General features: G+C 43.6%; 2 protein-coding genes across 2 annotated transcripts in view; one reads left to right on the top strand and one right to left on the bottom strand.

Moving 5' to 3' along the window:
* The window catches only part of GRIN3A (glutamate ionotropic receptor NMDA type subunit 3A), a 77,579-nt gene extending 76,722 nt beyond the window's left edge, over positions 1 to 857 (top strand). Inside the window, exon 9 of the mRNA XM_065656649.1 lies at positions 299 to 857. Coding sequence (XP_065512721.1) covers positions 299 to 635 — 337 coding nt within the window. The 3' untranslated portion in view covers positions 636 to 857. The remainder of the gene's footprint in view (positions 1 to 298) is intronic.
* Positions 858 to 5,594: 4,737 nt separating this feature from the next.
* Positions 5,595 to 23,787, bottom strand: RNF20 (ring finger protein 20). The gene is made up of 20 exons (XM_065657047.1): positions 23,660 to 23,787; positions 20,360 to 20,530; positions 20,075 to 20,242; positions 19,812 to 19,959; positions 19,478 to 19,660; positions 18,423 to 18,541; positions 17,489 to 17,635; positions 17,247 to 17,324; positions 16,827 to 16,946; positions 15,394 to 15,573; positions 14,807 to 14,942; positions 14,056 to 14,177; positions 13,351 to 13,748; positions 12,639 to 12,756; positions 10,789 to 10,938; positions 9,617 to 9,829; positions 8,403 to 8,528; positions 7,243 to 7,383; positions 6,793 to 6,894; positions 5,595 to 6,564 (listed from the first exon to the last, which is right to left on the bottom strand). Exons 2-20 carry the CDS (start codon positions 20,486 to 20,488, stop codon positions 6,388 to 6,390), a joined length of 2,955 nt encoding a protein of 984 aa, XP_065513119.1. The 5' UTR covers positions 20,489 to 20,530; positions 23,660 to 23,787; the 3' UTR covers positions 5,595 to 6,387.
* Positions 23,788 to 25,230: the final 1,443 nt, after the last annotated feature.

The following is a 25,230-nucleotide window of genomic DNA, read 5'->3' as shown; positions in this document are numbered from 1 at the left end:
GAGCTGGAGTTGAAAGGACTGTAATTTCATAATTACCAAAAAAAAAACAGTTTAGGGGAAGATGAATTTTAGGATTCTGTTCAAGTCTCTGCTGTGGTTTAATCACAAAAAAAAATGGCCATTTGCGTTCATGATTTTTGCTTCTCAAGAAAAATAATTCCAAGGATAAAGGAACAATATTTCTATGTAATTTGTAACTGTGGCATCATATTTTTCCAGTAGGATGGCTCACAGGGGAGGGTTGCATACACATGAGAGCAGGCTGTGATCTCTTATTAACTCTCATATCTCCGTTCAGGTCCCATGTAGGGAACAGCCAGCATGCTGTATGGAATACAGCCAGTCTGGGCAACTGTCACCGGAAAAAATATATCTGCACTGATGAAGGGCAAAACGAGGTGACGATCCAACAGCACCAAGACATCCCCTTGCCCCAGGTGAGAAGAGAGACTCCGGCTTCTTTAACAACCAACGGGAAAGCAGAGTCCCTCAACATTGCTAGGACCTCAGTGACGCAAGAGCTTAAGGAGCTGGAGAAGCAGATTGAAATCATCAAGAAGGAGCTGCAACTCGCCATGGACAGGAAATCAGAGCTGGAAGAGTATCAGAGGACAAATAGGACTGCAGAGAACTAGGCCAGCATACCTCGGCCCTTTCCCCTTTTCTTCCTTTTCTCGCCTTCCTCTGTAAAATTTGTAACACACTTTTGTAATGCCAGAAAGAGGTGAGAAAATAAAGCAGGCAATGTTCTCTTCATGAGAACAGAATTGCAGCAGCCCACAGCCACTGCCACTCTCCTGAGTCCTCCTCCTTTCATAACAAGTTTCTCATTCTCCTGGCAAATGTCAGCTATTCCCACAGGACTGGAGAAACACAGAGCATCCAAACAGCAAGAGTTCCTGGTTCCTCCACTTGACAGTACAGTGAGGTTCCCACTTTTTTAGCCCCTTCTGTGCATTAATTCAAAAGAAAAAAAAAAAAAAAGGAAATTTAAACTGCTCATTGGAAGCATGTCCCTGTGGGTATGTTTTTGTTGTGCTGTGGGTCTAGTCTCTGTTCGTGCTAAGGCTCCTTACGGTTGCCTCATTATACCAGGTGCTAGTTCTGTGTTGGCAATCCCTTCCTTCCTGGCACAGGCAGTGGTTTCATGAGACAAATTCCTGGTGGCGATCCCAGTATGCACATTCCCTCAGCTCTGCCAGCACAAGTGCAGATGAGGCTGCTCTGTGACTGCGATAAAGGAGCTCGCCTAGCTTAAAAATAACTTGGCAAAAAACAAACCACCACCTCTGTCTGCTTCTGAGCCCAGGTTTGGCTTCCGCTCCCAGTCAGAGAGAAGCCATGCAAACAGCTGCACGGCAGATGTGAGGGGATGGGTTCACAGTGACGCAGAGCGAGGATGAGAAGGGAGGGGTGGCAGCACTGTAAATCAGTATCTACTGCCGAAAGTGAAGTATTTACTGATGTGAAACTACTTTAATATTCTCTGTCTTCAGTTGACAATAAGGTTCTGTCTCACAGCCAAAGTGACATAAAGGGGCTCTGGTCCGTGATTTATTCCGACACCAAGCTCCCACCAAAGTCAAAATGAGTCACCAAACCCTCCGTGTGGACCAGGACTCACTGTGAAGAAGAATAAGAGTTGTGGTTTCAAAGGCAATGTACTGAGTGGAGCTCCCTCACACCTGGATGATGAGGGGAAGGAAGGGTAAGCTGTTCAGCATCTGAATAAATACTGCATCAACTCAACTGACTGTGTTATTTAAACGGGATTTCTATGAATTTTTAAACACCACTTCCCAACACATCCTGTATTACAGAGGAAAAGAATGTATGTAATACTGTCAGAATTAACTCTGGTCTCCCAGATGTCCCACCAAAGTAATTTTTACTCTCCTTGTATCTCCAGCCACCTGCGTGAATGTTGCCAGGGGTGATGTTCTCATCAGGCATGGTTTAAAGGCGACAGGCAGATCTGCAGCTGTATTTTGGGGTTTGAAAAAGGCATTCTACCTTTTAGTACCTTTAACCTTTGAAAAAACACTTGCAAATGAAACGCTCTGCATGGACCACTAAAAGCTGGTAACAGCGATACCCACACTAATTAACCTCATCAAGAGGAGTTCATATTCTATTCCCTGCTCAGTCCTTGGCCGCAGCTTTTGGGCAGCCAGTGTGTCTGCTGTGTTCAGTAGTGAGTAGCATAGGAAATTGGGGTGCAGAGCCCTGCACATCAGATGGGTATGAAAGACCCAGGATGTCCCGTCTTTCCTGGCTCCTGACAAGCTAGATAACTAGGGGCACATCACGTAGCTTGATTCGTTGCCTTCCTTTACCCTCCCCTCCCTAATTTAGATAATCAGCTCTTTAGGAAGAGCTTATTATTTGTGCAGCATCCAGTTCCTTACAACCACCAACATCATTTGGTTAGAACAGATGAACACTGCTCTTTGTATTACTATGAGACAAACACTAGGAAAGAAATACCTCAGCCCAACTTTATCAGTATGCTTATCAACAGTTTGTTATGTCCTTATCTCTACATGCAGGAGCAGAAAAAAAATCACTTTAAAAAAGTAATTGAAAAATGCTAATGGTAGATTAAACAAAAATTTATGTTTTAGTTCAAAGTTCCAATCCAAACACCCAATCTGTCAAAAAAATCACTCAATTAAAAACAAAAATGTAAGTGAGAAAATGTCAACCACCTAATAATTAATATTAAGCAAAAATCTCTGGTGGGTGCCTTAGGGGCTACTCCTATGTCAAATGCAGAATAGAAATTGTTCCAAATTACTGCATTAATTACAGAACCAACTGGAAACCTGTCAGGAGAAGGTCCCGGTTATTGTTTCCTCACAGAGACGTTTGGGCATGTCATTTTCTTATTCGACTATTGCTCCAGCCTGATCCCATAGGGTACAGAAAAAGAGGTTGCCATAACTTTGAGGAGCAACAGGCAGAAGCTAAAGCACAGGAGGTTCCATCTGATTATGAGAAACTTCTTTACTGTGAGGGTGCCAGAGCCCTGGAACAGGCTGCCCAGAGAGGTTGTGGAGTCTCCTTCTTTGGAGACATTCAAACCCACCTGGACATATTCCTGTGTGATCTGCTCTGGTGAACCTGCCTTAGCAGGTGGGTTGGACTGCATGATCTCCAGAGGTCCCTTCCAACCCAAACCATTCTGTGATTCTGTAACTTCCTATGGGACAGGGAGTATTACACACATCAATGCCTGCAGACTGGAGAAGCACAGGGAGGACTGGCTACCATGAGAAGATACACTGGAGACTGTAGATGGTTCTGACCTCTCCATATTGTTGAGCCTCACATTTAATTCCTCCCTTCTCAGACCAAGGGAGGAACTTAAATTCCTCAAGGATTTCATCCTGTCTGGATTCCACAGAGCCCTGGACACATCTAGCATCACATAAGGAAGCAGAGCCCACAGAGAAGAAATCAGAAGGGGTCATTGCTTAGCAGGTCACAGCCAGGGAACTGCAATCACTCATGGTCCTCAGGACTACTTTGGTATTATGGAAGAGGAGGGCAGGAGATTTGCAGGACAGCAGCCAGTTCAAACACTTTTCCAACTTCAGTTATCACAAGAAGAAAATACCTTCAGCTGACAGATTTGAAGAACAGATGGGTTCTGGATCAAATAAGAACACAAGCGATGACTCTCTTACTTCACACAGGGTCATGCTACTGACATAATTGGCTAGTCATGAGATTTTTACACACTGCACAAGAATGGTAGCAAGAAGGAAAATAAAAATTTCCAGATTTTGCAGATTTCAGATGCATCTGTTATTTTGAATTAAATAAAAAACCTGAAAAACAAACAACGCCCACCCACACAACCCCCGCTCACACAAAAACCACGAACAAAAAAAATTCCTCTCCCCCAAAACAAAACAGCCTCAAAACCTCCCACCCTATACTACTTTCCATTTATCATTCTACACTAATGTATTCTGCACGATACACAATTGTCATGTTTATAGGCTGCATGTTGATATCAATGCTCTTTAAAAATCCTGATTAAGCATAAAGATTTAAGCTGAATTCTTGCAAACCGCTCTTCTTTATACATATATAAAAATATGTACATACACATGTATTGTTAGGGCTACAGAGACTTTTTCTTTGTTTACACTTAGTCTGGCTCAGACACTGAATTTACACGGATTATTGATTAAGAATACTTACCACCTCTTCCTTTCTTTTACCCCAGAATACTTATATTCTTGATAAACTTGCTCACTCTGGCAAGTCAAAACAGCCCATCTAAAATGTTCACTGTTTCTCAATGTTTAAATTATAAGCACAGAGAGAAATTAGTCCTTTCCAAAACGAGCTTCAAGGACTTCCTGCACTTAAACCAAAATATTATTTTAAAATAAGAAAATACTTTTTTTCTTGGTGAGGAAAAAAAAATACTAGTTTCCAAATCTGGGAAACAAATCCAGACTGTTTCAAGTTTTTGTCTCCTACCATGACGCAACACTGCCAGTACACACACAAACATTTCAAGCTTGATTTTCGGTAGGAAGCTGATATGACTTCATGACTGGGAAAGAGTAAAGAGGCTTTGCACCTCTGCAAGGGCCGTTTAATTCAGATTGTTGCTCACAGCTGCAAAAGGAAGTCTGCTATTACAGCAAAGCTGTTTGAAGATCCAGTTTGTTGGTGACCCAGGTTGTGGTTTTGGTGAGCAAGCTTTTCTACCACAAAATCTACCATCAGCATTGGTATTCCTAATGCATTATTCTTTCTTCAAGTTGACATCACAAACTGTAATCCAGGGAGCAACTTCCACTGAAAGCAGAGAGGGTTCTGCTTTCCTTTCTTCTACACATGCTGTGATAGGACTTAAGTCATACCACAAACTCTCAGCATCTCAGCTTCCTCTTGCAAGGATGGGGTCATGTGTTCCTTTTCACATTTCAGGATTTAAATAATTTACAGGGTTTAATTAATATTTTCTGAATGTTTACAGAATGATTAAAATAATAAGATAAAAATTAATAATAATAAGATAAAAATAATAAGACAGTCTGCAATTGTTTTCACTTTAGTATTGTTTCTATTATTTCCTACAGTGGATACAAGAAGGGAACAAAGATTTTGTGATTCAGGGAAGGAACACAGATGAGACAAACCTCTGAAAGCTGCATCTTCCAAGAAAATTAAGTTTACAGGAAAAACATTATGCCCTATGAAGGAATGTTGTAAATAAATGACTTCACGTTTTGATTTTAAGAGACTTCAAATAGAGTCTTGCACTACAGGAAGAGTAGAGACTACAACCTATGCCATGTCCTTTCACAAAATTCCCAGTAGCCATGACAAAATGACTGCATAAATAATCCAACATTTTGGCCTTTCCGTTGTGTCAGGAATAAGGTAACAAAGATACAGACAAAAGAACAAAGGTAATTTCAGTTAACCATTTTTTGAAAACAGAAGAAGGAAGAAATTTCTCTCTCTACTTTAGAACCTTAAAGCTTGTGAAAAACATTTCCAACAACTGGACAGAGGACAGGAGAACTGATAGATACTACTAGAGGCAAGAAAAACAGAAACATAACTCAGACAAAAGCTTTTATTAGACTTTGTGCATTAAAAGATTAATATTTGTGGCAAAGCTGCCACAGAGTAACTCCTACAAATTCTCTTCTGGAAACTAAGGACAATGACAGCAATGCCTCAAAATAGTGGAAGATGTCCACATCAACCAGGGTTCATCAGTGGAATGCTATTTTCAATGGTTCTCCAATGTCTTATCTTTCTCTTCTTCTGTATATTAAGATGTGCACTTGCTTTTGGGGGTAGGGAGGATGTTTACTACTGCATCAGCCTTCACAGATTCTTTTCTTGACTCAGGAAGATATGTGTCCAAAGAATCACTCCACTGAAGGCTACAGATGTACCTGTTTATTTGTTATTTGGCCCTGTAACTGGGAAGCTATTCACTCTCAGAAACACTACTATACCTTGATGTGACTTAATAATTAACACCCAAAGCAAGCTCCTCAAATAAAGGGCTCATTTCTCTGTGCTGCACCACAGACAGCTTCCATCCCATCAAGGCAGGACTTCAGTTAGATGTTCCCAACTTAGCAGTGTGAAAGTAATGGATGGGAAACGTCCTCTCGGGCAGAAAGGATCCACAAAAAACGAGGGCAAGAATAAAAGAAAGGGGATAAGAAAGGAATCAAGATCCAGAATCTGTGTCTTTCCATTCCCTAACCACACTTCCTAGAAGAAACTGCAGATCAGCTGACAGAAGCACTGACTGCCCTAAAGGTGACAATCACAGAAAGTGAGGGAGGCTGGGTGGTCAGCATAAGTGGCAACTTTCCATCACTCCAGTGGAAAGACTCAACCGATGTAGATCCTGTGGAAGTCATTGGCACCAAAGGCAGCGTTGCACTTGGGGCACTTACGCTGCCGGGTGTCATAGCGTGTTTTCACACACTCAAAACAGAAGACATGAAAGCACTTTGTGAGCACAGCATCCTTTTTGCGCATGTTGCAGCACGGGCAGGTCAGGCGGGCCTGCAAGACACAAACATTACAGTGAGGGCCCACTGCATTAGGTGTGTTAAAAGATGACTGAAGATCAAAGTCCTTCCATTCCTCACAAGGAGAAGATGGTTTCTTCAATGCAAGATAGGCTACGATGCCAGAGTGCACACAAGAGATGTCCCATAATGAAAACATGACTACACAGCCTTTTGACTAAAATTAAGTTAAAGAATGAAGTTGATAGAGACAGCTACTCACCTTGTAATCCTTGATTTCTTCCATCAATATCTCATCACAGTTGGGAACCATGTCAGGCTTCTTAGTGGACTCCAGCTTCCTGCGTAACCTAGAAATATCTTCCTGCATAAAAACAAGAGGCCAAATAAATGAGCAGTATATTCTCTATCGCAGCTTCTTCAGGGACCAAAGAGAACTAGCACCTGGCCAACCGTGCACCTGGCCACATCACTCCCTTTCATCCCTGATCGTCCAACAGACTTAAAACAGATTACATTATCATCTGGTGCCACAAGTATTGTCACTTATCAGTGGACAAAACCTGAAAGAACAAAGACCCAATAAAGCTGAAATAAAAGTGAAACCAGATGCTAAAAAAAGTAGCGTAGTTGAAACCCACGCAAGCTCAATGTACAAGGAGACAGACACCAGAGCAGACAGATATTGAAGGATTGCACATGAGGTATATACCTCAGTCCTTTTGAAGTTGAACATCTCTTTCTCTCTAGTTACTCTGTTTTCCACAATCTCCTCCTGGAAGTCATGTAACTTCTTCTGAGCCAGCTCTAGCTGCGCTTTCAGATCATCCGCAAGCTGGGCTGCATCCATGGCCTGAAAAAGAAAGCCAGTATAGAAATACCAAGCATGAAAAAGAGCTCTAGTAATTTCTAGTCCCTCTGCCTGGAAATCCAAGATTGCTCACAGAATACTCCTCAAGCTGCTAGAGATCTATTTTTTCAATCTAATTTTGGTACTTCCTGATTATTACTGGAATTACTCCCTAAAATTACTTCAACAGCACAATATCTTTTTATTAACAAGTTCTAATCATTTAGCTTCAACATTCTTCTTCAGCAGAGCAAACTGCTGTCATGCTGCAATGCATGTCACTTAGAAAAATACTAACAATCACACAATTCTCTTCTTGTTTCAAGTATTTTCAGTCTTCCATCTTCTACATTTTCCTGACTAAATTGTTTAAAGGCAGTTCTATAGCTGAACTAGACATAACTGCAAGATAAGTGTTTATTTCCAAGTTCCCTCAATACCACAGAATGTGATATTCAGCAAAAGTGATTGCTGAATTCCCCAACTCCTCTTCATAGCGATATTTCTGCTTTCCTTTCTATCTGTTTTAAAGCCATTCCTGCATTTCTACTAGAGATTTAATAACAATGGCAATATCAACCATGAGACTTAGTCTTCCTTTTCTCATAACAGACCTACATTATTGATCTTAGACATCTCTTAAAGGTGTTAACATTCTCCAGCCATATTTTCCATTTACTTACTCCATCTTTCCTATAAGAGACTTGACTCCAGTTAACTTCATCTGTCTGCTGCCTCTTGTTTCACAGTAGGTCTCCTTTCAAAGGCAGTTTACATCAGCTTCCTAACCAGACTTTCATAGAAATACCCATGACCAGCACCTCCTTATCACAGGAAACATCAGTTTACAATACTTGAATCAGAACTCTCTTCAGGACTCCTCAACCTTCTGGTATGCTAGTCCAAAACCAGAGAATATCAGGTTCTGTAATACCAATGAGAGTTCAAAGCCTTCTAGGCCTCGCACAAGACAACGAACAACTCCATCTTACAACACAAGAAGAAATGAAGCAGTCACTCACCTTGCGTTTGTTCATTTCCAGAGCCTGTGTTCGGAGACCTAGTTCTTTCTCGCCTGTTCCAATACTGCTTTGCAATAAATGTTCCTTCTCCTCCAACTTACGTACAACCTGCAGCTGGGCATCCACCTTGGAAAGGGAGAGAGGAGGTACAGAAGGACTGAAACTCATGCTCTGCGGGTCCTCAGAGTTGTCATTAAAGCTGCATGCTAAAACTATCTCTGCCTCCCCACCACCAAGGAGTACCTCTTCAGTTTGTCTTTTTCTCCCTGAACACACCAGCAGCCTAAGAGCTGTATCCAGACCCCTTCAGTGAACACTTTAAAACCCAGCAGTCACAACAAAGATGTCTTATTTTTTGAAAGGTAGTTTAAAGAATTGCTGCAAGGCAGTAAACAGTTCCACCTTGGTTCCAAGGATGGCAGAATATATGTCTAGAAGTACCACTACAACAGGAAAATTACTTCCCACTTCCCTCCTGCTCTCCATGGCAAAGAACCTGTAGGATATTTTATACTCATACAGCCGTCTCTGTTTCTCACTAAGGCAGGTCCCTTTGAAGTCTGATGCAGCATACCTACGTTGATTAGGTTAACATTCCCTCCTGTACCAATTTTGGCAGGGATACAGTTAGTTCTCTTCATAGCAGCTCATATATTGCTGTATTTTGGATTTGGGACCAAAACAACATCAAAAAACCACTACTGTTTTAGCTGTTGCTGAACAGCACTTACATAGCCACAAGACTTTCTGTCTCTCAGCAAATAAGCTGAGGGTTGGGAAGGGGACACAGCTTGGACAGCGGACCCAAACTGACTAAAGGGATATTTCATACCATATGACACTGTGCTCAGCAATAAAAGCTGGTGAAAAGGAGTGATGTTCAGGGTGATGGTGTTTGTCTTCTCAAGTAACAATTACACGTGATGGAGCCCTGCTGTCCTGGAGATGGCTGAAGACATACTTGCCCATGGGAAGTGGTAAATGAATTCTTGGTTTTGCTTTGCTTGTGCACACAGCTTTTCTTGAACTATTGAACTGTCTTTATCTCAACCCACCAGTTTTCTCACTTTTGTCCTTCTGGTTCTCTCCCCCATCCCACTGTGGTGGAGCAAGCATGCAGCTGTGTAGAGCTTAGCTGCCTATCAGAGTTAGCCCACAACACCTCCACCCTCCCCTCGCAATCAGTTCTGTTGTCCTCTCTCCTCTCAGGTTACCTGTGTCTTCAGTGTCAAAACTTGGTCTGCCAGCTCCTCCTTCTCCTCTTTCAGCAGCTTGTGGATCTGATTGGACTTGATACGTTCTGACATCAGCTTGAAGTTGGCATCATCCTTTTCTCGCAGCTGCTGCATCAGGCGTATGTTCTGCTCCTGCATGTCTTCAAAAGCTTGGCCTGTGACATCCATTTCTGACAGCAGAGCCTCCTCCTCCTGCAAAAGAATCACAGGCTCTGGCAAAATGGTCTCCTGTACCCATATCTATGACCCTGAACATTTTACTCAGAGACACCAAGTCTAGCAGAGGTGAAGGAAGATGTCTCAGTATCAGAGAACAGTATCTTCCCAGCAACCAGAAAACATTGCTTCCTAGAAGTCTGCACCATAGCAGAGATGCCCTGAATTAGAAGGTGTAGAAAAGGGATGGTCATCTTCACGAGCATTCACAGACTGTGGCTTGTCTGCTAGCAAAATCAGCTGTGACATAGTTGTTGCCAGAGCTGGGCAGAAACCAACTCCCAACTCCAGACAGCTGGCTCAACAGCTGTCATATACACTAGGCCAATAATTCTACAGGTGGACAAATCAACATCTTCCAACTAACAGGCTGCCAAACTCCTTATACTCACTTAGGCCTCTTCAGCATTGAAGAAGTGAGAAGATCGAACAGCTCTGTACTATAAGAAAAAGAATCTGAATTCTAAAAAAGCCTATGTCTAGTCACTGTCTTGCCTCTACCCTGCTGAGGTGGTCCTGCTCTCTTATTAGATGAAGCCCTTTTTTGTGGAAAAAGGTGTGTCAGAGTAGCATGCGCTTATATTAATTATATGAACTATGCAGATAATACTTTTTGAAAGATATTGCAACCTTCTCCCCTAACAGCTGATCTAGCCATCTCTCCTCTGTGCTCTTCACCTAGGCCATAAACAATGAAACATTCCCTACCACCCCCACAAGCTTTATGACACTCTGATGTTATGAGGTTTTTTTGATTGTTGTTGGGTTTTGGCTAGTTGGGTTTCTTCCCCTTTGATAAAAAGGGACAAAACTCACATCTCTGGCACACACAGAAAGGGAAATTCCTCCTCTCAGGTAACCTTCCTGGCTGTAACCTGAAGGTGGTTCCTTCCCAGGTGCTCCAACCAAGACAGAACTTGTCAGAAACCTCTCACCTGCTTAGCCATGGCTAATTTCTTCTGTAAATATTCAATTTGTTCCTCCACTGCTCGGATCTTGCGGAGGGCATCCTCATCAGCCATCTTTTTACTCTCCTTTTTCTCTTTGTCTTCCAATTCTTTCACCCTCTGCCTCAGTTCTTCCAGCTACAGCAAGGACAGAACAGAAATGACACTAAACATTAAGAATGTGGCCTGAACAATGTTAAGAACCTCTTTTCCCCACAATTCTCTGAAACATGGGAGAAACTACCTTCAAAGCATAGGAAAAGGAAAATCATCTTATCTTGACAGGACAGTGTATGACTGCCAGATGAACCATTAAGACGAGCTGTAAGCCCAAGATCTTTATTTTAGAAGCTTTGAAAATTCTACAGCATGTTTTGTCAGAGTAGGAACATTAGTCTCTTGCAGTTGTATATGTAAAGGTATGTGGATAGACAGCATCTGCTCCTTAAAGGCTGTCTGGTCACAGACCTTCTTCAACACAAAAAAGGATAATAAGAAAATGAGGAAGCCATAAACAAAACAAACAGACACATGAACCTGACAAAAGGTAAGGGAGGCAGTGATGAGAATCAAACCTTGTCAGTAATAGTAATCGGTGAGAGCCATGTGAGAGTGTGAGAATATTCCAGCAAGGTCATCTGACTGTGGACTCTGTCAACTGAGAAACTAAGGGGGGCGAGGGGTGACCAGAAACAAAATATACAGAGGCACAGACCTGACAAAAACAAACACAGGGACAAAGACAAGAAACAAACCACCCTAGTCATATTAGCTGATAAGCTACCATGAAACTACAGGTACCACTTCCAGGAAGATCAGCCTGGACTTTGCAACTGATAAGACTGTAAACCAGGGGCGGATCTGGACTGGGAGGGCTGTGGGAATCAATCGAGTTGTACAAACCCAGGATGGATGTGCAGAGTAAGGGAGAACAAGGAATGAACAAATTGGGGTTAGACAGAGAAGGCTGTAAAAGGAGCCGGTCATATGTAAAATGCAGGCAGTCAGTACACACTTGTCTGCCTCAGCCCTGCATATGATCACTGCAGCCTGTACTATCTTCTTGTATCTTCTTATTAAATATTTTCTTAACTCTCTACTTCATGTGTATGTGTGCTGCATGGACTAAGTGCTAGCTACAGGTGAGACCTGTACGTGAAGAAAGTAAGAGGGTCCAGGACCTCAGGGGTACCAGACAGACAGAGGAGCCATGCTGGTACTTGCCTGTCAATGCTCATGTTTTGTTTGCATCCAATATATGTGCTGTTGAAGGTAGCACATTGCCTGTGGCAGTGTGACTGGCGGCATCAGCGTCCTCTGTGTGTGTAGCTCTCTGGGACATGTGCTCAGCTTTGCTACTGGTTGAATCTGCACTGAGAAAGCAGCAGCCATGTTCCTCAGCCTGGGCAAAGGGATCATCCCTTCCCAGAGGAGAACATCCCAAAATCTAGACATTAGGAAAAGGTTCTTCACCCAGAGGGTGGTGGAGCACTGGAACAGGCTCCCCAGGGAGGTGTCACGTCCCCAGGCCTGACAGTGTTCAAGAAGAGACTGGACAACGTCCTCAGACACATGGAATGAACTGTGGGGTTGTCCTGTGCAGGGACAGGAGCTGGACTCAATAATCCTTGTGGGTCCCTTCCAAATCAGGACATTCTATGATTGTATGATCTCCCTGTTTATCTCAAGACTATTCCAATCTCTCCTAAGTGACAAAAATGAGAAGAGGAACAATCTCCAGTTTTGAAGACAAAAACAACACAGTTCAGGTGCAGAGTATCCAAAAATAATTTTTAAGTAACACACTAAAGAGAAAAGAGAAGAGAAATGACATTTACCTCAGCTTTTGCCTTCTTCTCAGCTGCCATCAGCTGCACCTTATCTCTCTGCTCTTTGGGGGCAGAGCGGTACATATCCAGCAACAGCTTCATCTCCTTCTGGCTCTCCTGAGCCTTCCTAGAGACAGGGAGATAGACAATTGTGAGAACACGGCAGAAAAGTTACGCTGTTACATACACGGCATGAGAGTCAGAGCAACATTCTCTCCACCTCCCACATGGTATGTATATGGAGTCATCCTTAGCTCATCTTACCCTGGTAACGTAAAATAGCCAAGGACTAGAGGCTGGAGGCTGAAAATAAACATGTTCAGGTATATACAGGCTGAAAAGCCAAGAGAAGTGTGGTGGGCAGGAGACACGTACCCTAATAGTAAGTAACTATCCATCCCTGCTTTGGTACTGATGCAAGACTGGGAAGACTACTGTGCACTTTATTAATAACCTGCTGCTGTAAAGTTTACACAATTGTTGTGACAGCAACAAATAAATATTACTCGACCTACACTATGAAGTATCTGATTTAGTAATTCATGCTTTACGTTGCCATAGAAGAAATGTTACTACATTGTTCAAATGACAATGAGTTACAGAGGGTGTCAGAAACCTTTCACTTCAATGAACCTAATCTCGTAGGCACAAGCTTCAAGTCATCTCTTGAACACCACAGTTTGGGCACTACTCAAGCAGGAAAAAGAATAACAATTCATACTTGAGCTCAGCCTTCAGCTGCTTTATCGCTTCTGCCTCTTTCTTTCTTCCATCTTCATGCTTCCCCTTCTCCTTCTCTTTGGACTCTCTCTCTTTCTCAGATTCCTTCAGCTTCTGCTTTTCCCGCTCTCGTTCCTTTTCCTTTTCTTTCTCTTTCTCTCGCTCTCTCTCTTTCTCCTTTTCCTTCTCTCGTTCCCTCTCCCTCTCCCGTCTCTCTCGCTCCCGTTCCTCTTCATCTCGCCTGGCCTTCATTTCATTAACATCTTCAGAAGCAGCCTTGGGGACAGACACTTGGGCAGAAGGATCATCGGGTTCCTGTTTGATTTCTGGAGGTTCCTCCTTTGTGTCTTCCGTGCTGGACTGGGATTGTAAGAGAGCACTACCGCTGCGAGAACGGATCTGTTGTGGAATAGCAAGAAAGAAGACACAGAAGAAAACAAACCACTAAGTTCTTAGCCAGAAATCTACCTTATCCCCCTTCCCTGGTCTTCCCAGGTCCATGTTCACATACACCTTTCCATAACTGCTACTGCTTTTCTTGGAGCACTATCCAGCTACAGACTACTTATTTAGTGAGTGGAAGCAGCAAAGCATAGAGCTCCATAGAAAATTACATTGCATCCTGCATGCCATAACAGAAAGGCTGACACTGCATTCCCCCTTCTAAGCTCTTCCTGCTCTTTTCTGGCGTTTCCTCCTCCAATACCTTGCTCAAGTCAGATTGGGCCTCTCTCAGTTTGCGCTTGTATCTTAACACCTCTCCCTTCAGCTGGTGGTTGTGATTTTGGAGGCTGCTGATGAGATGACGCATTTCCCGATTAATTGGGCCTACAAAAAGAGAAACACAACTGTAGCAAACCACGCTTTCGCTGACTTTCTGTGAGGACTTTCATGGAGATGGAAAACGAGCTAAGTGACAATGATAAAGAACCAAAATAAGACTATTATAATTCTGCCACACAACAGAGCAACACAGTTATAGAAAAAAGTCATGCTGGTTTTAAATGCAACCGTAAGTCCCTGCAAATTCCGAGTTCTAATTTCCTCTTACCATTACTTTTTCCTCACATTCCTAAGGGAAATGTGTCATGCTATAAAAAACCCTCTACGATTCAAATGCTACTTTAGAAATAGCTTTTTCTTTTCCTCTGATGAAATATGAAAATTACTGGTTTCCTGTCCAGGCTGTCATTCCAGACTCATAAATGAATCTCCCACAAAAGTAATTTTTAATAATGCAAAATACTCTGTCATAAACCAAATTATTAGCAAAACGTATGTATTTTGCAGCATCTAAAAGGAAGTCAGATAACATGGAACTGGCCTCCATAGAACACGTGAAGAGCTTTTTTTTTTTGAGATAAAGACCTGGCAGAACAAGTATTTATCAATAACAGACAAAGAATCAAACAAGTATGTTGTTTGCTTCTTTTTAAGCACAGCAGAAAACTCCATACCTGCTTGTTCATTGGCAGCAAGTGTCTGTTCAAACTCTATCCTCAGCATCTCATATTCTTTGCGGACTTGTGCCAGGGTGTCCTCTAGCTGAATCACCTCTGTGCGTAGCTTCTTGTGAAGGCTGACCTCATCCCTCTGAAGAGTAAGAAGCAGACAGAATGTGGTGCTGTGACCCTCAAGTATCTCTCACCTCATCAACATGAGGTACCAGCACAGATTAATTACTGCTAGGAAGATAAATTTCCTAAGCATCCCCACAGCTACCCAGACCCAGTAGTGATGGTTAATGGGATAACAGTATTCTCTAGTCTGATGGAGCACAGGTTGGACACTAGGAAGTTTCTCCACCCAGAGGGTGCTGGAGCACTGCAACAGGCTCCCCAGGGTGCTGGAGCACTGCAACAGGCTCCCCAGGGAGGTGTCACGGCCCCAAGCCTGACAGTGTTCAAGAAGAGACTGGACAACGTCCTCAGACACGTGGAATGAACTGTGGGGTTGTCCTGTGCAGGAACAGGAGTTGGACTCGATGGTCCTTGGGGGTCCCTTCCAACCCAGGACATTCTATGATTCTGTTCTATGATTCTACCTCGATTAGTTCCACCTGGCGCTGGTGTGTGGTGCGGGTGCCATGAAGCAGAGTCCGGGCCTCATCAAGATGTGCCTTCAGCTGGAGACTCTCATTATACAATACAGAAAATTGGGACTGCATGCAGCGATATTCTGGGGTCTCCTTCACAGCCTCTTCCACTGCTCGTCGCAGCTCAACCTAGTCAGGAGACAAGAAAATGCCACAGAAAGAATAATTATCTCCTTGTCTTTGGCATCTATTTTGCAAGGCAGAAGAACAGCGCAAGCTGCCACAAGCAAAGGCAAAAGTAGAACTTTAATAGCACTGCTGTGAAGTAGATGCAAGCGATATTCTCCAGTATCCATTTAAAAAATCTGTGCCTTATCTGTATGGACTAGGCTGTTTGTCCTGCATAGTCATATGACAAGAGTTTGATTCTCATGTCCTGCAATAGTTTCTCTCAAAGATATGAGCTTGGAAAATATCATATACCATTTCAATGGATTTACTGTAAAACCATAATCACCTAAATCAACAAAGATGGGCACATAGAAAAGTATGACAGAAAACACATGTGCAAATAGGCATTATGTTAGCTTTCTATCAGTAACAGATATAATGACTGAGGAGAAATGAGCAGAAGCAGAAGTACAGAATCTGAATTTCCCTTACAAAAAAAGTTAACACATGATTCTGACTACCAGCAGTGAAACAGACACATATATGCACACATACAGCTCAACACAAATTAGGAGAAAAGGAAAGCTGTAAGCCAAAGGGTCTTTCAAAACAAACTCATGTGGATAAACAGAATTTAGAGATGCCTCAAGATAGTTTCTGGAATCTCAACTCTGAAACTTAGATTATCACATCAGACATTTCTTATAACAGGCTAAAATATCTATTGATCACTAAGATACACAAAGAACAATCTGAATTTTATCTACTACAGTTTTACAGCTTTTTGTGTTACCACTATTAAGACATAAGAAACTTGTACACTCTTTCCTATATATCCACTCTAACACACTGGGAAAGATTTAAGTTCACTGACTCTTTCAAAAGCCTAGCTCTCCTACACAAGTTTCCTGATTTTTTCAGTTCTCTGGTTCCACTTGCAAGGGGAAGGTGAAAGAGGAATCAATATCTGTAAACAAGTGAAATCAGTTTTAACTAGACATCATTAAAATGTACCGGATAGATCGGAAGGGAAAATGGGAAATAAGAAACCAGTACAATTTCCAATAATGACCACGGGGTGTCACCAATGCACTGAACTGCAAGTCAAAGTCACATAAACTTGCTAAATTGTACCTGGTACGAAACATAACACGGCTAAAGTGTAAACACAGAATAGAATAATGAGGTTTTCCAGAGACACAATACAGCAAGACAGAGAGGAACCAACCACACAGAACACCTTCATCCTCAAACATGTACAGATGTCTCACCTTGAGTTTTTCATTCTGTGTTGTTACTTCTTCAAGATCCTGGCGTAGTTCCTCCAACTCATTGAGGCGATTCACAGCAAGCTCTTTATTCTCTTCCAGCTCTGCATTCATCTCCTCAAACTGTTGGGAATATACTGCTTGTAAATTCTACTGTTACTTAATTAGTACCCTCAGTAGATACAGTAACTGTTAATACATAACAGAAATTACAGACTTAACAATACTAAGTGAGACAGAGTCTATTTCCATCAAGTCTGGTTCATGAACAGGCAGCTTGCACACAGACAAAATGGATTGCCCAGAGTCACCCAGGTTTGTGGCAAAGGAGGTATCTAAATTCTGTTCCAATCCATGGCCCTATGCACAAGTTCTCCTTGACTTTATTCTTCTCTTTGCCCACAACCAAGCCCGTGACATTACCTTGCGGGCATTAATGGTGATCGTGCCCCCATAGAGGCTGCTCCCAGCTCCATACACCTTGTAGCCTTTGGAATTCACCTGTATAAAAGGCAACAGATTTCGTCAATATCCAATTAAATTCAACAACTGCTGTTATAGCATATTCAAGACCAAAAGAGGTACACTAAAGATTCTCACGGCCAAGTACCATGTCAAAACTGCACCCATTTATCCCGTTTCCTGGAAAAGAGGTTGGTGCTTACCCGTTCCAGAACATCTGCTAAATGTCGGTTGAGCCTCTGTTCCCTCTTGCGTAACTTGTCAATATCCCACTGAAGGTCATCAATCATAGTTTCCAGAACAGACACTCGAGATTCTGCTGTCTCCACTCTCTCTTGCAGCTTGGAGAACTGCAATCAAGAGAGTGTTTCAGTCAACATATTGAACAGAATCAACATTTTCCGCTATTATTGGATATTACTTTTTCTCTTATTCACCATACTCCAGATTTATGTGCTTTCCATCCATCTTTTGCAGTGGTGACAGACCACTCAATGAACTGTCCTGAATATTACACTAGCTGAATCTCAACACAGTAAAGAAAATAAGACAAAACTGAAAATGGAAAAAGGGCAACAAGTTGGTAGTATCTGACAGTATCTACTCTGCAAACCACTGAAGTGCTTGATGGTCTAATATCAAGCAAGGCCAGCATTAACACAGTTATTAAAGGAACTGAAACCACTGAAACAAATACTGTCAATAGCGCAAATCCCTTAATGACTGGGATTATCTTGTAATTAATGTTGTTCCACTTTCATAGACGACCCAGAAAAAACAAAGAATTTGAAATTACAGCAATGTTACATCATGTGTCTCACAGGTTTACACAACCACGTTAGCATCACCTTAACATTTCCTCTGCTCTGTTTTCTTTTAAAATTAAACCCTTTCAACCCACTGGTTTGGTTATACCCTCTCATTCAGTGAAGAAAAAAGCAAATCAGCCTGAATCACATACAAAATCTATGTACATTTCTCCACAACTCTTTCCATAACTTTCGTTCAGAAGGCAACTTTCACATTTTGTTGCTCCCGTCCCTCTCCAAGGCAATAACCTGCTTTCCAAACTATGGTAACCACAAATTATTCTAAGCAAGACTCCAAAGCAGATTTCTTTCTCTCTCCTTTTTATACCTCCTGAGACATGATTCGGTGCTTCTCCTGAAGAACATCAGCCAGCTCCTGCAGCCGTCCATTTTCATGTGAGAGGTAGGTATTAAGCTCCAGCACTGCTTCTTCCATCAACGAAATATCTGAAAGATGCATAAAAAAATTAACAGAAATCAGAAGGCTCTAATTCTTAAACAGCGAAAAGGAAACAAAAAAAGAAAATAGAAAAGGAAATTTCTGGTTTTATCTTCTGCTTACTACATCCCTCCAGCAAGAGGTTTCTGATGGTCTGATCTCCAGCCACACAGAGCTTTGATTTGCATTCACTAAGCGAAAGGCTCTGTAGTTCAACACACTACACACTCCAGATGGTCAGTGATCATTCAGCATCCGCAACACAGAACATGCCCCTGTCATCCAGTGACATCCTAATGCAGGTCAAATTCATGTGTAAACCTGCTACAACAGGTGGCTTAAGCTAATACACCAGATGACAATTAAAGCAACTGAGTGCAGGCTCATGTTGCACTAACACAAATGCTACTACAGAGTTGAAGACCGCCAACTAAGGATAGTAACACTTTGCTACAGCAATGCTAGACCTGCCACACATCCTTGATCAGATCATATAAAACACCATGGACAGCAGGCAAACCAAGGATGAGTTGATATTCCACCTAAATTTTCAACCAAATTATTAAAATTCTAACCTTAAGCTAATGAAGTTTTTCAGAGAGTCACCCAAATGTGAATTGAATCTGCTACATTAATTTTCAGAAGCCACTGGCTCAGCTTTCCTCAGCAGAACTCTGCTTCATGTTCAAAACTGACAGCTACATGAGGTAAACCAAGACATTAGATGGCTACCATTTTGTTCAAACTCAGAGGAAACTGAGGAGCTGGTTATTCCTACACCTTTTATTAAATTGCAGGTGATGAGGAGAGTTTGGAAAGCTAAGCCAATTTATTTTGGAAAATAAACGAGCACAAGAAGGACAGGCTTTAACGTCTACAATGCAGAATCATGTCTAAGGTGGGGGCAGATGAGGATCCTTGAGTATCAGCCATCTTGGTCATACCTCCACTATTCAGCTTGTGGGTCAGCACATCCACTTTCTCCTGCAGCTTGTCGTACATTGTCACAATCTGGGCAACAGCACGGCGGGAGGACTCTACACGCTCCTGCAGCTGAGATTCTATCTCCTCACTAGTGCTGCTGGCTAGGGTGGCTAGGAAGGAGAACGCCGGCTCCAGTCCTTCACCTGGGAACAGAAAGAGGTGCAAAAAGTAAATGTGTTATGGCAAGCAACATATCACTAGTCTTCACAATCTCTGTCACCCTTTAGAAAGGGACATCAACATTGTCCACAGCTGAAATCCATCTTTTACACTGTCCCCACCCAGGTGTCTCACCTCGTTCCCTCTCATCTTTGCGCTCCTGATTACTGTCCGAGTCTGGTTCAGGTTCTGGTACCACTAGCGCTTTTCTTTCCGACAAAAGGTCTCCAAGACCTTGGTCCAGGTCAAAACGTTTAAGGATGATGCGGATGTTTTCATCAAACTGAATGATGGGACAGGCAAGACAAGACAAAGAATGGATGTGAATAAAAGGAGTGCAGGGAAACAGAAAGGACAAGAGAACAGCGTATGTAAAAATCACAAAGCGTGTTACTAACCTGATTCCAGTATCGATTGATAATCAGCAGAGAGGCATCATCAGTGGCCTGACGACGCTCCAGCTTCTCAATGTGCTCCCGTAGCTCATCTTCAATGGCTTGCCGCTGGTCCAACATCTCTGCTAGTTTCCTGTTCTTGGCCTGTAGGGTCCGGATGTCCAGCTCCTCCTGTGCAGAAGCACAAGTCAGATCACTGGGCTCATATAGAAGGCAACAAGATACTTATGCGTCCAGATTAAAAAAAAAAAAAAAGAGGCTGACTGAGGGTGTGCAAGAAAGACATACCGTTGAAGAAACGCCACCAAGTTTAATGGTCTCCACTGTGGTCCCAGAGTCTTCAACCCCCGCTTTCTTCTCTGGAGGTGCAGAAGGGCCAGGGTCTCCACCTGTCCGTTTATTGCCAATTCCAGACATGGTGGCTGAAGCATATAGACTTCCACCTTCTCTAACTTCTTCCTGAACGTTAAAGAACACTATTAAAAAAACCCAGCAAATACACAGTCACACACACCCAATTTAAGGTTTTTAACATACAGATCCATCGTGGTAACAAGATGTCCAACACAGTACAGACCATATAACTCAAAAGGTTTTGGAAAATACTGGTCAAATATTAAGTCTTAAAAGACACCACTGGGATTAGCACTGCAAGCAGCAAGTTGATGGGAAAAAAATCCACTGTTTTGTAATGTTAAATTGGAAGCACTGTACCTTATCACACTCTTTCAAAAAAAAACGTTCATGCAGGTTCAATCTCTGCTTTTTTGATCTCTCTCTGTATCAACAAAAATTATTTAGGTTAGACTTTAACAAGCAACTGAGACCATGTATATATGGCACCAGTGCATACCCACTAAATTGTTCTTATTATATCAACATTCAAAGTCAGTTAAAGCCAAGGACAGCAACATCTTGAAGACAAGCCCTGTACGAGTTTACATAGAGATGTTAAAAATCCTATGGAACTGAACAGCAATTCTGAGCCAAGGTCTGTGGTCTGTAAAGACCCATTTGAAGAGTTTTCCTGTGTAACAGGAGAGACACTGACATGTCTGAAGAGTATTTATCCCCAAGTCAATGCAATCTGAAAAGTAAGTACTAGTTACAGAATCACAGAACAGTTGAGGACAGAAGGGATTCCTGGAGATCGCCTGCTCAGTGCTCCTGAATAACACATGGTCAGTCAGCACAGGCTGCCAAGGGCCTTGTCCGGTCAGTTTTTGAGTATCTCCCAGAGACAGAAGCTCTGCAATGCCTCCGTGCAACCTATCCCACTACTTGACGACCCTCGGCATTAAAACAGCTGGTTTTTATGTTCGAACAGTATTTCTTTTAGTTCCCTAAAATATTATTGAGTAAAACAACAAATATCACAGTAAAGAGTTCCCAAAACACATACAGCAGTTAGTGCTGGAAAACTAAACCAATTAGATCTTCATGACATGTACGTTCTTCTCCCATATTCACTGATGCTGTGCTGACGCAATCCACAGATCTCAGTCTACCTCTAAACTAAATGAAACCCAGAAGTAAACGAAATGCCAACCATATGTCTAAGATTTACAGTGTTCCATTTAAAACAATAATGACACTTACAGTTAAACTAAGGGTTACAAACTGAACCTGTGAGTTCTTATATATTTGTTTTACTTGCACAGTTCTGTCGAAAGTAATAAAGCTACTGTATTTTTAAGATTAAGCTGGTAGACTGCTTTGCCAAATATTATCATTTAAGCAGCATTTTAGCTTGGCATTGCCCTTCACCATATGTAAAATAATCTAAAGATTATTTCTAAATGAGTTACCGAAACAGCACATATACTGTTCCTGTAACCTGCCTTTTAACACAAGCACTAAATACATCTCAAAATTAAAAAAATAAACCAAGGCAACCTTCACTTAACCATTTTCCTCCTTTTATCATTTGAATTCAGTGAGCATTGGATTTTAGCTAGAATGACTAGGCCACTGTAGGGTGTGGGGAGCAGTTGTCACTAAAAACATCTGCTATGTATCAGTCCAGTGAGCCATCAGTGACTACTGCCTTTCAAATTTTTTGTCCATGGACAAAATATTTCTTCCATTGCCTCTGGTACCATCCCTCAAAGCTCTAGCTCCTCCTCGCCCCAGTACTCACTTCCTCGTATGCTGTACACCAGGACCTGCCCCACTACATTTTCATGACCACAGACCCTCTCTTTCATTTAGGAAGTCAACCTTACCCTTAGTCCCATGTATTCACATTCTTCTCTCTCCAAACAAATCATACTGACTCAAAGAGTGACTGTTCTCCCCCGTCAGGGACTCAGCTTTGTCTTAATCCCCTTCTTATGGTTAAAACCCTCTTACATAGAGACCAAAATACACCTCCGCCTGGCACTCCTCACATCTACCACTGGCCAAAAGTCATGTACCCTGACACCAAGTCACCAGCAACCTTCAGAGAGCAAGCTTCCCCAGGCCCAGTACTTCGCCCAGTACTATTCATCTACAAGCCACAACCACCAACTGCATTTGAGCCCTTTCACATGTTCAAGGCACCTCTAGTCCAGATACCTTTCAAAGCTCACCTTTCAGCTTACTACACATACCACACACTCTCTACACTTTCATTTTTTGTTCAAATAATCCATAGCCCTCTGGAGCTCCTCGAAAACGTATCGTGGCCACCCATTCAAACCGCAGAGACTTCCCCCAGTGACACTGCTCCATGCAGGGTGCCTGCAGCCCCACAGAGACCACCAGAGACACACAGGAAGGATCCCACTCAAAATCAGCAGACTCCTCAACCACATAGAATCATAGAATGGTTCGGGTTGGAAAGGACCTTCAAAGCTCGTCTAATCCAACCCCTGCCATAAGCAGGGACATCTTCATCCAGATCAGGTTGCTCAGAGCCCCGTCCAGCCTGGCCTTGGATGTCTCCAGGGACGGGGCATCCACCACCTCTCTGGGCAAACTGGGCCAGTGTTTTCACCACCCTCATGGTAAAACATTCCTTCCTCATGTCTGACCTGAATCTCCCCTCTTCTAGTTTAAAACCATCACCCCTTGTCCTGTTGTAACACATCCTGCTAAAAAGTCTGTCCCCATCTTTCTTATCAACCCCTTTTAAGTACGTGAAGGCCACAATAAGGTCTCCCCGGAGGCTTCTCTTCTCCAGGCTGAACAACCCCAACTCTCCCAGCCTGTCCTCACAGCAGAGCTGTTCCGCGCAGCGATCCGCTGCACCGATGCCCACAGACACCCAGGGCCGTGCCCGATCACCTCCTCCTGTCTCCCACGCCCGGTGTGGATCCCCCCTGACCCCCGCACGCCCGGGACCCTCCCACACCACCGGACACCCGCACTACGTGTGCCTCCGGCACTGCTCCCGGGCAGCGGCCGCCCCGCACCCGCCTCCGTGCACGCACCTCTGGGCAGCCCCACACCGCCCGCCCCCTAGGCCCAGCCCTTCCATCGCGGGTGTACGGTGCCTCTGCCCCCAAACCCACCCCCGCTCCCGCACTCCCCTGCAGCCCCCGCTCCCGGTCCGCCCCTCCCCAAACACCCGACGGGGCCCGGCCGCCCCGCAGACCCCCATACCTGCCCCAGACACAGCTGCCGCCTCCTCCGCCGCCACCTTCCCCCGGCCCACCGGAAGTCGCTGCCACCGCCGGCGGACCAATGGCGTGCGCGCCTGAGCAGAAGTCACGCAGCGCCCGCCCCCTCGGCCGGCACCGCCCTTTCCGGCGGCCATTTCGCCCTCACCCGTCATGGCCGCTGCCCGCCCGGCCGCTTGCCCTCGCCCGACATGGCTGCCGCGGTTGCCGTGGTGAGGCGGAGGCGCGTGACGCCAGCGCCCTTACCCGCAGTAGAGATGGCGGCCGCGGCCCGGAGCGCTGCAGGAGGCGATGCTCCCCGGCCCCCCAGCTCCCCCGGGCCCGGGGCGGACGCCGTGGGGCTCGGCCTCCCGCCGGGGTGTCCCGCACCGGCCCCGCCTGCCCCTGCTCCCGCACCGCGCTCCGGGGCGTACAGAAACTGCGTGCAAACCTGTGTAAAATAGATAAAAATACCACGCAGGCCCCGTTCCAACTAGGACTCAAGTAATATTTTTTGCTAATGCAAGTTTAATGTATGACTTTAATATATTAGGTTTAATATCTTCATCATGAAAATAAACCTGAGCGAACATGAGCAGCAGGAGCTGCCGTGTGTGAGTGTTTCAGGTGCCTTAAGCTCAGCCCAGAAATGCTTTGTACAGAGAAAGGTGGTGTTAACCCTGGTTTGAACTGCTCATTTGGTAGAAAATGCATTTCTCCACTGCAGGAATTGTACGCAATGATCTGTTTTCATTTATTTCTGTGCGTTGGAACAAGACGGTGTCACAGGGAACTAACAATTAAAGGGTTAACCACGTAGCAAGGGCCTAGAGTTTTGTGTATTATGTTAAGACACAGAGCCTCACTGAATGCAAAGATAAGAAGTTTTACAGAACCCAGATGTAACCTGGAGGAGACGAGACAAAGATTTACAGCAGAAAGGAGGGCATCAATCTGGTTTCAACTGACTTGGCAGTTTAGGTTTAAGTCAATTCAGCATACCGAAGCAAAGGTAAAAAGTTCACAGTGACAAAGCTGAAGGAGCCTTCATCCAAAGACCCCTCCTCAGTGATGAAGCTGAAGGAGCCTTCATCCAAAGACCCCTCCTCAAGACCACTAGGTGACACTGCGCAAGCGCAACAGGGAGGGGTCTATGGAAATGATTTCCTGGGACTCATTTTGATAAGAAACGCCTTCTCAGGGAAAGGTTATGAATATGTATAGCCATACCTGGGTTTATTATGAATATGTAACACCTTGCTGTATATAAGCACACCTTCTATTGTTAGAAGGCGCGCGCAAGATTAAAGGAATGATCCTTCACGTGGCCGACGTCGAATAAAACATACCTGCTTTATAACCTTGCGAGCTGTAAGGTTTTACGACTTTATAGGTTGTAAAGTTGTTTCCACACGTCAACGGTCTTTCAGGTCCCAGCCAACCCAAACCATTCTAATGGTTCAATGGTCTCCACCCACACCTGTAGAAAAAACGTGAAAACACCTACAAACCTTATCAGACTGACAGGGTTCCTGCTTTATCTACCAGTTTAAGCGAGATTTGTGCCTCTTAAGC

This window comes from Caloenas nicobarica, chromosome Z (genome assembly GCF_036013445.1).
Source record: "Caloenas nicobarica isolate bCalNic1 chromosome Z, bCalNic1.hap1, whole genome shotgun sequence".
Lineage (NCBI taxonomy): Eukaryota > Metazoa > Chordata > Aves > Columbiformes > Columbidae > Caloenas > Caloenas nicobarica.
The sequence above is the reverse complement of the archived record's forward strand: the minus strand, read 5'-3'. Positions and strand labels throughout refer to the sequence as shown.

Coding starts and splice junctions, on each gene's coding strand:
- RNF20 (XM_065657047.1), bottom strand. CDS start 20,488: ATGTCTGGAATTGGCAATAAACGGACAGGTGGAGACCCTGGCCCTTCT. Junction 14,178..14,806: donor TGCTGCCAATGAACAAGCAG/GTATGGAGTTTT, acceptor CTCTTTTTGTAG/GCCCAATTAATCGGGAAATG. Junction 13,749..14,055: donor CCCAATCTGACTTGAGCAAG/GTATTGGAGGAG, acceptor ATTCCACAACAG/ATCCGTTCTCGCAGCGGTAG.